The 14,592-nt window shown below is 38.1% G+C and overlaps 1 protein-coding gene across 1 annotated transcript; it reads right to left on the bottom strand.

Annotated features, from left to right (window-relative positions):
* Window positions 1-3,207: 3,207 nt before the first annotated feature.
* On the bottom strand, window positions 3,208-8,308 carry LOC111050136 (coiled-coil domain-containing protein 12). The gene is given in 4 exon segments (XM_022336398.2): window positions 3,208-3,968; window positions 3,970-4,113; window positions 6,819-6,957; window positions 7,793-8,308. Coding segments are annotated over 4 exon segments (483 nt in total). The 5' UTR covers window positions 7,936-8,308; the 3' UTR covers window positions 3,208-3,911.
* Between the last annotated feature and the right edge of the window lie 6,284 nt (window positions 8,309-14,592).

Below are 14,592 nucleotides of genomic sequence, written 5' to 3'. Positions count from 1 at the left end.
TCTGCCCTTCCCACTAATGTTTTATGACGTTTTTAAAAGTTCCCGTTATTCTGTGTCACTCTGTATAAGCTACCAAAATTTCTACCGAATATAGTTGTTATTAATATATTTATCATTGCTTGATAACTTAATTCACCATATTTTCTCAGTTACAGCTCGTCAGCTCATTTCTGCATTGATCCATCAAGGGACCAGAGGTCAAGGGACCTCTTCCATCTAATAACTAACTCCCCTTCAATACTGGATTCTTAACTCTTGACAATTTATTTGTATAGTACAATTCATATAATTTGGCAGTATGTAGATAATTTGTGGATGCTACATCTGTACAACTTGACTTCTGCAAAGTTATTCGAATTGTACTATAAGGCTCAACTCATACTTACGCGACTCAGGTCGAGAAGAGACTCGACTAGTCGAGAGCATGTGTTTTCAAATGGTGACGTCGCGGAGACTAGAATCGACTGGTCTGAGTGTCACCATTTGGAAACACATTCTCCCCACTAGAGTCGAGTCTCTTCTCGACCTGAGTCGCGTAAGTGTGAGTTGAGCCTAAATCAATGAGTTGAAATCCATGCAATCTATTTCAGGTTGATATTTTTATGTTTTGTCTATGTATCAATTTTTTGATTTGAAAATATATAGGATTTTACAAGTGAATAGTTTTCTAATCATTATCCTGTGTATAATATCATACTAGATGTTATTATAATGAGGTTCACTTTCAGCGTTGAATGGGAAGCATTAGAGCTATTCAGAAGATATGCTGACAGGTTCAAGTGATTATCACTCTTATTTGATTAAGGCTAGTTTCACATTCATTCGGTTCGTTTTCGGCAAATTCCGATAAGTGTGAAACGGTAATTCGGTTTAAATTTGGTACCGAATAGAAACCGCATAGAACAGAACGCCCACTTGACTCTAATAAATTCCATCAGGTTTCAATTCGTTGCTAGCGAGAGGCTACTTTCACACACTTTCGGTTCGGTTCGTTTTCGGCAAATTCTGATAAGTGTGAAACGATGATTCGGTTTGAATTCGGTACCGAATAGCAACCGCATAGCACCGAACGCCCCCTCGACTCGAATAGGTTTCATTATATTCGAATTCGTTGCTAGGGGAACAGGAAAAAACAAAGTCTTTTACACACGCTTGCCTTTTACTTTCCTTGACCTATTACCATAGGTAAGGAAAGTATTGCTTTCCGAAAAAAATTAAGGTACCCCAATTTATAAATTTCTATACGTTTCAAGGTCCCCTGAGTCCAAAAAACTGGTTTTTGGGTATTGGTCTGTATGTGTGTATGAGTGTATGTGCGATTGTGCGTCTGTGTACACGATATCTCATCTCCCAATTAACGGAATGACTTGAAATTTGGAACTTAAAGTCCTTTCACTATAAGGATCCGACACGAACAATTTCGATCAAATGCAATTCAAGATGGCGGCTAAAATGGCAAAAATGTTGTCAAAAACAGGGTTTTTCGTGATTTTCTCGGAAACGGCTCCAACTATTTTGATCAAATTCATACCTAAAATAGTCATCGATAAGCTCTATCAACTGCCACAAGTCCCATATCTGTAAAAATTTAGGAGCTCCGCCCCATCAATGCAGATAGATTCCCAATTATCAGGCTTCAGATACAATTGAAACAAAAAAATCAAGTGGAGTAGATTGAGCATGAAAATCTCTACAATTAATGTTCAGTAACATTTTCACCTAAAATTGAAAATAAGCTTTGAATTCGAGAAAATGTAATCACATTACAAATAATAATAATTAATAATATAAATAATTGCAAATTATTGTTGATTCTATTAAATCATTCACTATGAAGAGATAGCAGACCTCATGTGTGTCTCCAGCGTTATTGCCCTGTCACCAGCTGACTCAAATTTTGAATAGTAGCTTTGAGATGCACGGGAACACTAGCGTCAGGTGATCAATTTTCATAACGGCAAGGAAAGTTGTGTGAGTGCGCCACACCAGATTTTTTTGTTTTTATTTTAACCTGATATCGTGATAATCTGTTTCAAAAATTTGGTCAATCCATTTCTGTTAGTTCACAGAAACATTTTTTTCTCAATGAATAGTTTGCTGAAAAAATATGAAAGATATAAATTAAAACTTAGGGAGAATTTTTTTCCACGAATATTACATGATTTTTCATCAATGGAGAGAAGAGATGAGGTTTATATACCATGTGACAAAACAAGGAACACGTTTTTGATTTAAAAAAATAATCTCTCTGAAGATCCAAAATTGACATAATCAAAAAGGAACTATTCAAATATTTCACAATTTTTAATTAACTTTGAAATTTTGTTGTTCAAGAAATAACATCTTACAATTTAACACCAGCTGTTATATTTAAATATACCAGCATGAACTGTGAAAATCCAAACACAGCTTTGTTTGAGAAGAAAATACCTAATTAGAACCGTACGAATTAAAACCTGACATGTGTGAAAGCCTCATTCGTTTTCGGTAACGAACCGAACCGAATCGAATGAAACCGAAAGCGTGTGAAGCTAGCCTTAGGGCCGTTCGCACAGTGACAGTTTAAACCAAATTTCATTTTAAAATGAATTAAATCCGTATCAAGTCTCGTTTGTTATAATGTGTTACATTTTGAGTTTAAGCCACCAGCTGATTAAATTCAGTTTAAGCTTTGACTGTGCGAACGCCCTCAGTGTCCTCCAGTCAAAACCAATGTTTTGTGTTACAGTGAAGGTAATGTGGTATATGGCGTTGGATCGGATCTGTATTCGTATTGTAGTTAGTATATTCGGTATGAACAGAACAGGTATGTAGAGTTCAATGACTTCAGTATTTCTGAATATTAATTTCTTGATGTTTAAATTTTCTTGAATAATTACGTTACAACTTCTAGATGTCTCCTTGTATTTCAACAGTGTGTCTAATATATTTAATATACATATTGAATAAGGGCCAAGCCACACGAAGCGTTTTCAGACGAGTCGGCAGGGCAGGAAGCTGATTGGGTTGGGAATCAGCTGATAATCAGCTAATCGGAGAGCTTCCTGCCCTGCAGAAACTGTTGAAAAACGCTCCGTGTGGCTTGGCCCTAACAACCCTACCTTTTCAAGAAGTCTCATTCCAAACCAAAGCTTCCAATATATCTGCTTTAGACCTTATAGGAAGTTCAGAATGGTAATAACAACAACTCAATAAAAACAACTAGGATAATATACTGATAAAAACACCTATATTATTAAAAAACATTCATTATAGTGGTCATTACAAAATTGGATGGATACTAATTAATTCAAGTTTACGAAAATTGTCACATTTAAATATAAGTATGTATAATATACAATCAAATAAAGGTGTTTCACAGTCAGTTGATGATTGCATTATTGTTCATCACGTTGACACTAATATAATAAATCGATCACTGTTAGTTCCTGTGAAGCTAATGAATTATGAATACCATTACTCTTATGGGAGTGTTCATACGTTTGCAGTCTTCCCAATCAATTTTTGCTGTGCTGGACAGAATGAATATAATTGACTCTTATTGTAGTATTCACACATTTGTAGTCCGCCGATGTGTGAACACTCCCATCACATCTAATTGTATATTCTCTTTCTGTTCAGCAGAGCGGAACTTTATTGATTGGAAAACAACGCTTTTCACTCTAAGGCTCAACTCACTCTTACGCGACTCAGGTCGAGAAGAGACTCGACTCTAGTCGTGAGCATGTGTTTGACAGTCGCGGAGACTAGAATCGACTGGCCTGAGTGTCACCATTTGAAAACACATGCTCTCGACTAGAGTCGAGTCTCTTCTCGACCTGAGTCGCGTAAGTGTGAGTTGAGTCTAAGCCCTACACTTTTTAATCGGAGATCAAAATAATGTGATCGACGTTTAATCCTTGATTAACTAATCAATCGTCGTCAACATCGTCACGATTGGCCTTAGCTCCAATGGCCACTTTGGTCGCCCCAATCTTCCTGTCCTTTTTTTAGCCGATCTCTGATTAGTTCCGCTATCGCCCGCTGGGTGCGCTTTTCGAGACGTTCCAACTTTTTCGCTACATCTCGTTTCAAGTCCCAGTCGGGTTTTCGGGGCGCTAGGTTCGATAGGTCCTGAAAAACGTACATTCGTTCAAGAATCACAGTTATAACTAGAATTACTTATAGTGAGGTCCACGTTATAATGACAGTATTTGATCAACTTAGCTTTCGCTATCCTTGTCTATTATTCGACAAAGCCGGTGTTACTATCCTTTTCTAGGTCCACAACGATGCCAATTATGTTTTTGACAGTGTAGAAATATAATTAATTAATGCAGAGAATCGGCATCGCTATTCTTCTATCTTTATCCACTGCCATTATAACGTGGACCGCACTATAGCAATATCCCTAGTGAGATTGATTGATTGAGTACTTTATTTATGTAGATTACAATATATACTGGCTTATACACTTATATACAATAGCTTACAATACAGCAAAATTATAGATGAATTTACATAATATAGACTAAGAAAATAATTATTGAACTGTATATGATATGAAAAAGCAATTTGTAATATAATAACTATAGATAATAATCATATTGTTATGCATCTACATAAATTGGCGGAGCTTTGGACATATCAATGTCCATTCTTCGGAACCATGAGAGTCAGGGGATCAATATAATAGCGGCTATCAGCTGTCGGGGTTACACAGAATTGGAAATTCCATGTACATTTGAGTTCCGGATATTTCCAATTCCGTATTCCCGTAGCCACTACTAATGTCCCTGTGTACAGCATCTGATTGTTTATTTTCTATCCTTGTCCATCATTAGGTGGGCCGTCCACTAGAACCGTTTTCGTCCGAACTAGCATCGGCCGAAAACTACCGAACGATCCCCCAACAAAGAAAGGAGTAGATTCTCGTCCATTGCAACAGGTTCATACGGCCGATCAATTTTTAGATCCGAATTGAATGGGATTTTCCGGCTCTATCCGGCCGAACTAACTAGACGAGCTGAGACAACAAAGTGGTGTTCCTAACCTGAAATTGTTTCACTGTCTTGTTTGTTTTTTGAAGTTGTTCTGTTTCATAAAGTTGTAAATATGGACAATGAAGAGTTGATAAGTTTGGTTCAAGATCATGTTTCATTGTGGGATATGAGGGACAAAAGATCAAAATATCATTGTCGTGATATTCAAAGGAATCTGTAGAAAAAAATTGTTGAACAAATAGGATCTGAAGAAGAAGAATATTGTAATGAATAACTAATTTAGTAGATATTTTTTTATTCAATTTTCAAAATCTCAATATAATCTTTGTTTATGAAAAATGTTGGTGGCTATGATAGTAGTTAATTCAATAATTGGCAACCAGCCAACTACTGAACTAGACTGACGTAAACTGTTCAAATGGAGAACCATATTCGGCCGAATTAACGGCCGGCAGATTCGTCCGATCCAACGGCCGAACGGATCGGTTGAATACGGTTCTAGTGGACGGTTACCCTTAGGTAAAGCAGATAGCTTCATCCTTTTCTAATTCCGCACCGTTGCCATTGCATTGTTAGTAGGCGATAAAAAAATGAAATGATTTACCAGATTATTTGATTGTAGAATTGCTTTACATTCAACACTCTCAAACTTGAAGCTAGCTTCGCCACTCCACTATTTTTAAACCAAAGCTTCTCATTCAAATTTGAATTGAATAAAAGTTTGATAATAGAATAAGGGCTAGACCATATTTTTTGAGGCGTTTTCAGAGTTGGCAAGGCAGGAAGCTCTCCTACTGGCTGATTGGTTTGGCGTCTGGAAACGCCTAATATGGTATCGCCCTTAGAATCTCACTAGAGAATGATCGTTTTCACGCTTACCTTTCGTCGGCCGACGCTCGGAACCATCCTCCGATTGGCTGTTTTCACACTTCCAATTTCTAGCCGGCACGGCACGACACGACAGATATCTCTTTGGCTGATTCTCGATTACGTAAATTTAATCAGCCAATTAGAGAGCTTCCTGTCGTGTAGTGTCGTCGAGGAATCGGTAAGCGTAAAAACGGCCAATGAAACAAATTTTCACCAACAGTTGATTCTTAGCCAATGGGAGGACAGTTCTGAGTGTCTGGCGATAATGGTTAAATATGAAAACTAAGGTTCAACTCACACTTACGCGACTCAGGTCGGGAAGAGACTCGACTCTAGTTGAGCGCATGTGTTTCCAAATGGGTGACGTCGCGGAGACTAGAATCGACTGGTCTGAGTGTCACCATCTGGAAACACATGCTCTCTACTAGAATCGAGTCTCTTCTCGACCTGAGTCGCGTGTGAGTTTTAACTAACTATGTGAAGATACTTACTTCATATACTTACTTTACTGGGTAGAAACACACGAGGCGTTTCTCAGACGAGTCGGCACGGCACGACAGGACGGGAAGCTCTCCGATTGGCTGATTCTCGATATGCCAATAGGGTAATAAAGTCGCTTCTGGGCCCCCCAGGGACGATCAGCCTCTACCAGACATGTCTACCTCTTCAACCTCCTCCTCTTCCTCCACCTGCTCATCGATGGGGGGGGGGAAGAGGTTGACTGAGTAGAGGCGGCTCATTCCTGGGAGGCCAAGCAGCGGTCTAATTGCCCCTACTTACGCCTATCTTAATCCTATCAGTCAATCTTCCTGACTATCAGAGACTTCCTCCTATCTGAGAGTTTCCTGTTCTGTCGTGCCGAGCTGAATCGTCCGAAAAAACGCCTCGTGTCGTCGTGTGTTTCTAGACGTATGAATAACATAAACATTATGTGCTGTATTTAGAATTTTCAAGTGGATTACTCACCAATTCTTCAATGACTACTCTGGTATTGGCGGCTTGTAACTGATCTTTAACTTCCTCCTCGACATTGCCAGGTTTAGCAGCTGGTAGTGAGCTTTCTTTCAGGGTGTCATCTACTGGAACATAGCTTCGGAATTTTGGCCTGGAAAACAAAGAATTATTATTACATGCTAGTAGATAACGTGAGTCATATAATAATAGTAATTAAATACGGTTTTAGTTATTTGTTAAGAAAATCTAAAGGTGCGTACAGATTTACGCGCCGCGAACATGAGCAATTCACTTTCAATCAGCTGATGCCAAGCTTTTTATATCTGTATTTTACCGTTTCTGTAAAAATACAGATATAGTCAGCTGATTAAAAGTGAATTGATCATGTTCGCGGCGAGTATATCTGTACGCACCTTTAGATGATATCATTATAGGCCAGCTTGCGGGTGCAAGCCAACCTACTTGATACCATACGTTAAAATTATACATCCAGCGGTACATAAAGATTTACGCGCCGCGAACATGAGCAATTCACTTTTATTCAGCTGATGCCAAGCTTTTAATATCTGTATCTTACAGTTTCTGTAAAAATACAGATATAGTCAGCTGATTAAAAGTGAATTGCTCATGTTCGCGGCGCGTAATCTGTACGCACCTTTAGAGCGCCAAAGGTAGCTCCAAGCTTGAGGGTGTTGAGTTTTTATGCATGTAATTAAATGATGAATGGAGGAGCAGTAGGTTATGACCTATTTCAATTCTTGCATCACATTACACTCACGCTCCAGCTGGTTAGTCCAACATCCCCAAATTATACCTGACTAGACGGTTGACGTTGCAACGTCGGACAAGTCAGTTAACCAGACTTGTCCGACTCGTATGGTAGCATTCGCCCCGCCCACAACAACCCCATTTACGGCTTTACGTTGAATTAATGGACCTCAAGTTGGGCAAAATGTTTGGTAGTTAATTGCAGAAATTCAACTTACTTGGGTAATGGTTGAGATGGTTTTAAATCATCACCTCCTTTGGAATCTTCCTGTTTTCTTTTTAGTGCTTTCAATCTTTCTTTTCGTTTGAGGGCTTCGTCCTCCAAGGATCCGATTTTTTCTTCTTCCTTGTTTGTTGTCATTGTGAAAACATGCTAAAGTACCGACTTTGATACGGTAAGTTTTGAAAGTATCACAAAAGATTTGATCAACAAATTAAAATAATTTATAAGTAGAGTAATTTCTACAAAAATCTACAATAATTAACCTGAAAATGAAATAACACAGGAAAGAGGTTATATTTGTTGAAATTGTATAAATGGCTACCTATGATCAAGAGAGCTTGGACAAGCCTCGATGGCATTGGTGAATTGAGTGAATTTTCCTCAACGTATCCTGTCTGGACGAAACGAAAATTGTTTGATCTACATTCAACGTATCAAAATGTATTTGAAAGTGTAGTAAGCCGTCCGATCGGGTATGAATAGTTACTTTAGAACTCAGAAGAATTATATTTTCACTGTACACCGGACACGTTCACTGATGCTGATATGTGGGAATACAGTTTTAATCTGTTAATGATAGAAATATGACTCATTATAGTACATTGAAGTGATGGATGGAGAGATAGAATTTAAAATAAACATTTCATTCCAATTAATTTTATAATTATTGTGATACATTGTTAAACTGTGATTGTTAATAGAATTTGAAAAAAATATGGGACACTGTCTGTACTAGTAGTTCTGTGAACAGTAGACCTCACGCAGTATTCTCATCCACAAGTACCTGATTGAAACTATAGACCTTATGGAAATACATCAATAGACTGGCTTCGCCACACATCTCTGTAATCACTTGTCAGCTAATTTATGATGAATAATTCTATAGTCTGATTTTCACTCTAATATTGGCGTATGAAGGATGCTCCTTTTTCCTTTTATATTATCCTTGAAATGCAAAATTTCTAAAAACCTTGTATATACGTCGACGCGCAATTAAAAAAGGAACATACCTGTCAAATTTCATGAGATCTATTACCGCGTTTCGCCGTAAATGTGCAACATATGAACATTTAAACAATAAGAGAAATGCCAAACCGTCGACTTGAATATTAGACCTCACTTTTCTCGGTCAATAAAAGGGCATGCCACACTAGTAGTTCTGTGAACAGTATACCTCGTGCAGTTATAAACCACAGCCTTCTCTTGTACTTGTACTGTCTATAAGAGTTAAATCCTGTCTGTATTACATGTCGGCGAGACCCGAGATATGGGCCCTTGCTATTATGCTAATTCTATTTAATCTCAATTTACTGTGATTAGATAGAACATTTCGGTATGAATGTTATTAAAATTTCTTCTTTCGTAATACATTTTTTATGCTTTTGTACTCCAGAGCGAAGTTAAGTCCCCGATATTTTAGATGAAGAAAAATATTGTTAGCATTGATGTGTTGGTAGCTGTATAATATCATGCTTACATTCAGTCACTCACACCTGTTGAAATGTGAGTGTAAGCGCTGTTATCAGGTCTGGCTGCCGTCGATACGCCAATCCAATCAACCCAACAGAGAACATTCTGTGTTCTCGTGTTGGCGAAAAATCGGTGTGTTTGAAAATAACAAAATGAACTACCATAATGCTGATCTCCTACAAACTTCATTTCTCACTTTTCATGATTCTAGAAATCAATTTCTTTTCAATAATATTCATTGCAATTTTATTCATCAGATTGAAAAATCAAAATGCGAAAAAAATTTCCATCAATAACTCTAAACTACAAACTAGAATCATGGCCTCAGCTTATGGAAAGACAAACTATCTACTAACGTTGATGGAAAGATACATTTTCAAGATGTTCGATTTTTTTGTATTTTAAGTACCTAATTTACAAAACCATTTTCACTATTCATACATGGTACAAAAATCAATTCCATATAAATAATCCACTGTATTCTTGCTTCAGGTTAAATTTAACAGTTTTTTAACCCTTCTACTACCAATAACGTTTTTCACATACACCAAGTGGGGTAACCGGGTTACCCCAACAAGATTTCTGTTTTATATAATTATTTCATATTTTTTCCATCAATTCATCTATGAAATGCATTACAAAAGCTTTTAATATAATTAAAAATAAATTTATTTTGTTGAAAAATTTACTTTCAATCAAAAACTGATAGGACAACAAAATTGAGCATTCTATCATATTGTTGTAGGGGAAATGTTGTTGAATAATTAAATCATGGTTATAGAGAAGCACATTTTTTAAATTTATATTTTAAGTGATCATTATGAATCAGGTTTGGCAAAGAAATAAAAATTTGACATTAAATTTATTTCTTATGTATTCCAATGATGGATGAAATAGGCCTATGCCAAAAAATTGCATGACATGGGTTACCAAGAAGGGTAATAGAGTTACCCCAATGATAAATCTGCTAATAATTTCAAAAATAAGAGGAACGGGATGAATTTATGAGAAAAAAATAACTAAAGTGATATGTTTTTAACAAGTACTCAACGTTTCAATGAAATACATCAACATTATCTACAAAAAATAGACAAAATGTGGGTTGGGGTAGTCCAATTACCCCGCTTGGTAGTCGAAGGAACTCATTCAAAAAAGGCTTCTAATAGATAGTGGCAAGAAATTGTACAATTTTACTCCTGTAAACATCCAGCTTTTTTGAGATCGTGAATACACATGATGAGGTATTCAGTTCTATGTTATTTCTGTGCCTCGTGTTATGATTATGGACTTCAGTGCTAGTAGCCAACTCCCCTTTATAGAGAAGCAGGCTCATCACATAGATGGACGGCAGAGTCAACAGTTTAAGCTTTTTGAAAAGAGGTCTACAATATGAGATCTTTGGTTTTCATTCATTATTATTTCAACTGCCCTTCTCTGAAGCCTAAAAATCTCAATGGACCTACTGCAATTGCCCCATACAATGATTCCATAAGACAATAATGAGAATATCTGAGCATAATAGACATTTAACAAAACATCAACAGCTCCACGCAATCTTCTTAACACATAAAGAAATGCCTTTGGATAATTTCTTACTAGAGTCTCCACGTGCGAGAACCAATTCAGTCTGTTATCAATATTTATATACCTAGGAACTTTAGTGATTCAATACTGCTTGATAAACTATTATTATAACTAAAACTAATATCACAGGTTCTGTCTTTATTAAGTGTAAAGGTGCGTACAGATATACGCGCCTCCAACAAGCTCCGCGCACGCTCCGCAATTGCACCACGCACACTCCGATAATGAACGTAAAGCTGCGTACACATACTCGTGCTTCCAACCCGCATCGAGCACGCTCCTCCCTCGTACCGCCTTCGTACCACCATCGAACCACAGTCGGACCGCCCACGCACCCATCATGAACGTTACGGAAGATGTTAGCTCTTCTTGCGTTCCCCGGGTCGAACTACTCTTGCTCCCCAGTCGATCATCAATCGCTCTGCTGGAGTGACGTTCGGTTGCGGAGCAGAGCGAGAGTCTGTACGCACCTTTACGGGAGATGTTAGCTCTTCTCGCGTTCCACTCTTGCTCCCCGGTCGATCATCAATCGATCTGCTCGAGTGACGTTCGATTGCGGAGCAGAGCGAACGTCTGTACACACCTTTAGATGAATTGCTGAGCACCTATCAGTCACAATATTTTTACTATTTACAAGTAGATGATCCAACTCTAATATGTGGTATTAGCTTTTATTTTTAAGCCCAGGTCATCCGCAAACAAGAAACCCTCTCTGGTAGCACAATCAACATTTGAAGGTAAGTCATTTATATAAACTATGAATAATAGAGGTCCTAGTATGGATCCCTGAGGACTCCATATTAGTATGGAGTATGAGGAGTATCCTAGTATGGAGCCCTGAGGACTCAATACATCATTGCCACTGAACATAAATCCAGATTGATACACAAACTGAGTCCTCCCCTTTAAGTAAGATTTAATCACTCTAACAGACTGAATTTCCAAACCATAATATTCCAATTTTCTTAGTAACAGATCATGGTGAACTGTATCGAACGCACGACTCATATCAAATAATAATAATAATTTTTTTTTCCTTTTTCCTTCGTCCTGGTACCCCCAGAAGAAGGGAGTTTATTACAGAAAATATAACAAACAAAAATGAAAAATACACTTATAAAAAGAAATCTTACAAACAAAAAATGAAGAATGATAAACAAAGCAAGAATGACAAATGATAAAATTCCTTATTAGCATGACCTATTCCACCCTCTAGGTTTCCTAATAATTGCGAAGTATTGCTACAACGCGGACTAGCTACAGTCGGATATGGGTCGGGGTCAGTAGCCGTACTGACAGGTGGAGTTACCGGACCTACACTTCTCCCTCTATCCTGATTCTTTACCCTCTGCTTCTTTCGCGAGATTTTTACTTTCAGGGGAAGAGTGTTTGCCCGTGCCGTTGCTGGCCGATTCGGCCCTCGGCCTTTGGAATACAGGGTGGGTGTTAAGGGAGATTAAGATAACCCTATACAAGGAGACGGATCTGACTATCAGATCCCTACCAATAATTCTATTTATAAAGGTAGTACGCAATCTGAACCAACTGCGAATTGACGGCGAGCAAGCTGTACCTGCAAGCCCGGGATGTGGTTTTTCTATGGGGTTTAAGGTGAGAGCTATAGAGAATAGGGTGCAGGGTATGAGGTATACGGTATAGGGTATAGGGAACAGAGAATCAATAATAAGATTATTATTCTCTACAGCAAATAAATATCTGCTCAATAATCCGCAATCTGAGAATTGCGCTCTAGCTCTCAGCAAGCTGTACCTGCTAGCTAAGTACAGTATATCAATTTCAGTTACGTGGTAATTCAAGCTTAGAGGATAAGGTTTTAGGTGTAGGATTTCTGAATCGCGAGCCTGCAGCTGCGAAAGGATTTTCAGCAATTCTGGAACTGCTAAACAGGATTTCCGCACTAGTCTGATGACTGCGCGCCGGTTATTAAGGGCCAATCTGTAACTGGCTTTAAGGGTATGGGAATCACTCTCAATCGTCCGAAACGCTTTTAAATTAATAGTCAGTATGTCGACTATTATGAGAGGATAGAAAAGATTTTTCACAGACACAGTCTGTAGAATAATATCGGGAAGACAACAGTCTGTCGTTGTCAGGGTAGGAAAGGATTTTTCCAGGATTTTCCACAAGGAAAATATCGAGTCAGAGGCTCCTAATTCAGGAAAAGATTTCAATAGACTTTTCCAAGTAATTGCCAGTCTAAGGATTACCACAAGATCGATCTCTAATCTGCAACTGAGATCACGGGAAAATTCGTGAATTTTCCACAGGGAAAACCAGCAAATAATATTTGCTATTAAAGAAGACAGGCTTCTAAGAATTTTAGAAATGATTCGCGGGTCTGAAAACCCGCGACTAGGACGATCTCGAATCTGGAACTGAGATCAGGAAGGATTTTAACACAGGAAGAATTAAGAGAAAGAAAGAGAAAGGATGCCGCAGTCTACCAACTTCGACAAGGACGAACTCAAGCTGTACCTGAGTTCTCAAGGAAATGATTGGAATTTCCTACTAGGTATACAGCAAGTCAGAAACTGCTAAGCGAATTTAGAATACAGGGCCACTCTATAGTATGAAAACTAAGCAAGGAAAATTTACCATAAATGATAATGATCTCTCTACAAGGATAAAAATCATTCGAGAAAACTTTTCTCAAAAGGAACAGGGATTTTCCCACAAGAATAAAAATTAATTGAGAAAAACTATTCTTAAAAAGGACAGGGATTTCCCTACAAGAATAAAAACTCATTGGAGAAAAATTACTCTTTAAACTGAAGGCCACCTTACTACAGAGAAGGAAAAATATACGGACTACCAGTCCTGACATACAATTACCTGAAATGACGTGGATACTGATACGGAGAATAGCGAACCGATTCCCACTTCCCGTATTATAATTAAAAACGTCGTGAAGCGACAGAGTCGAGACTTATAAATTAAGTACTCAAAAATAATCTGCTATAAGAGCCTAGCTAAATTTCCCCACTCAACTATTTGTAGCGCAAACTTGAGATCCCTTACAGGTTTCAAAACCAAGGATAACTCGTTCACTCCCAGTGATACGAATTTAGGAAAAATAACCAACAAGAAAGAAAATCCCCCAGGAAGTTCTATCTTCAAATACAGTCGGCAATTCAACATACAATATTCCATTCACTAAAATACAGAATAGAATATTAACCCTCTAGTACACCACTATTAGGAGCGCCGCTCGGAACGCAGCCGTACACGAACCCGTTCACCGAACAACTGCTCTCTCCCAGGTCTTTTTGAAGCAGTCCGGGGTCGCTGAAAATTAGGAGGCCGGGGGAAAAGAGCTTCCTGACCAATGAGAGTCTGAAAAGACGATCACGCCACTGGTCATGTGACAGGGTTTGATTCAGCTGCTCCTGATGTTAAGGGTGCAGCAAATGATGACAATACTGCTGATTCATATAGTAGATTAGGCCGGTAAACAATATTTCTATTCCAGAAATTACAAGAAGAATGATACCGACTCAACTCGGTAGCCGAGTGGTAAACAAGATCTGGAAATATCTGGTTAGATGAATCCGCTGCTGATGATTTAAAGGGGTTGACGGCGATGGTGATAATGCATGTACACAACTGCAAATCTAACAAAATATATCTGGAAGTCGATCCTATTCCTATTCTAAAACAGAATAAATTCGCTAAATTATGCATTAGTCGACGGCTCTCCATCCGTCACAAAAATTCACTTTG

This window comes from Nilaparvata lugens, chromosome 8, assembly GCF_014356525.2.
Source record: "Nilaparvata lugens isolate BPH chromosome 8, ASM1435652v1, whole genome shotgun sequence".
Lineage (NCBI taxonomy): Eukaryota > Metazoa > Arthropoda > Insecta > Hemiptera > Delphacidae > Nilaparvata > Nilaparvata lugens.
This window is presented reverse-complemented; position numbering and strand designations above follow the sequence as displayed.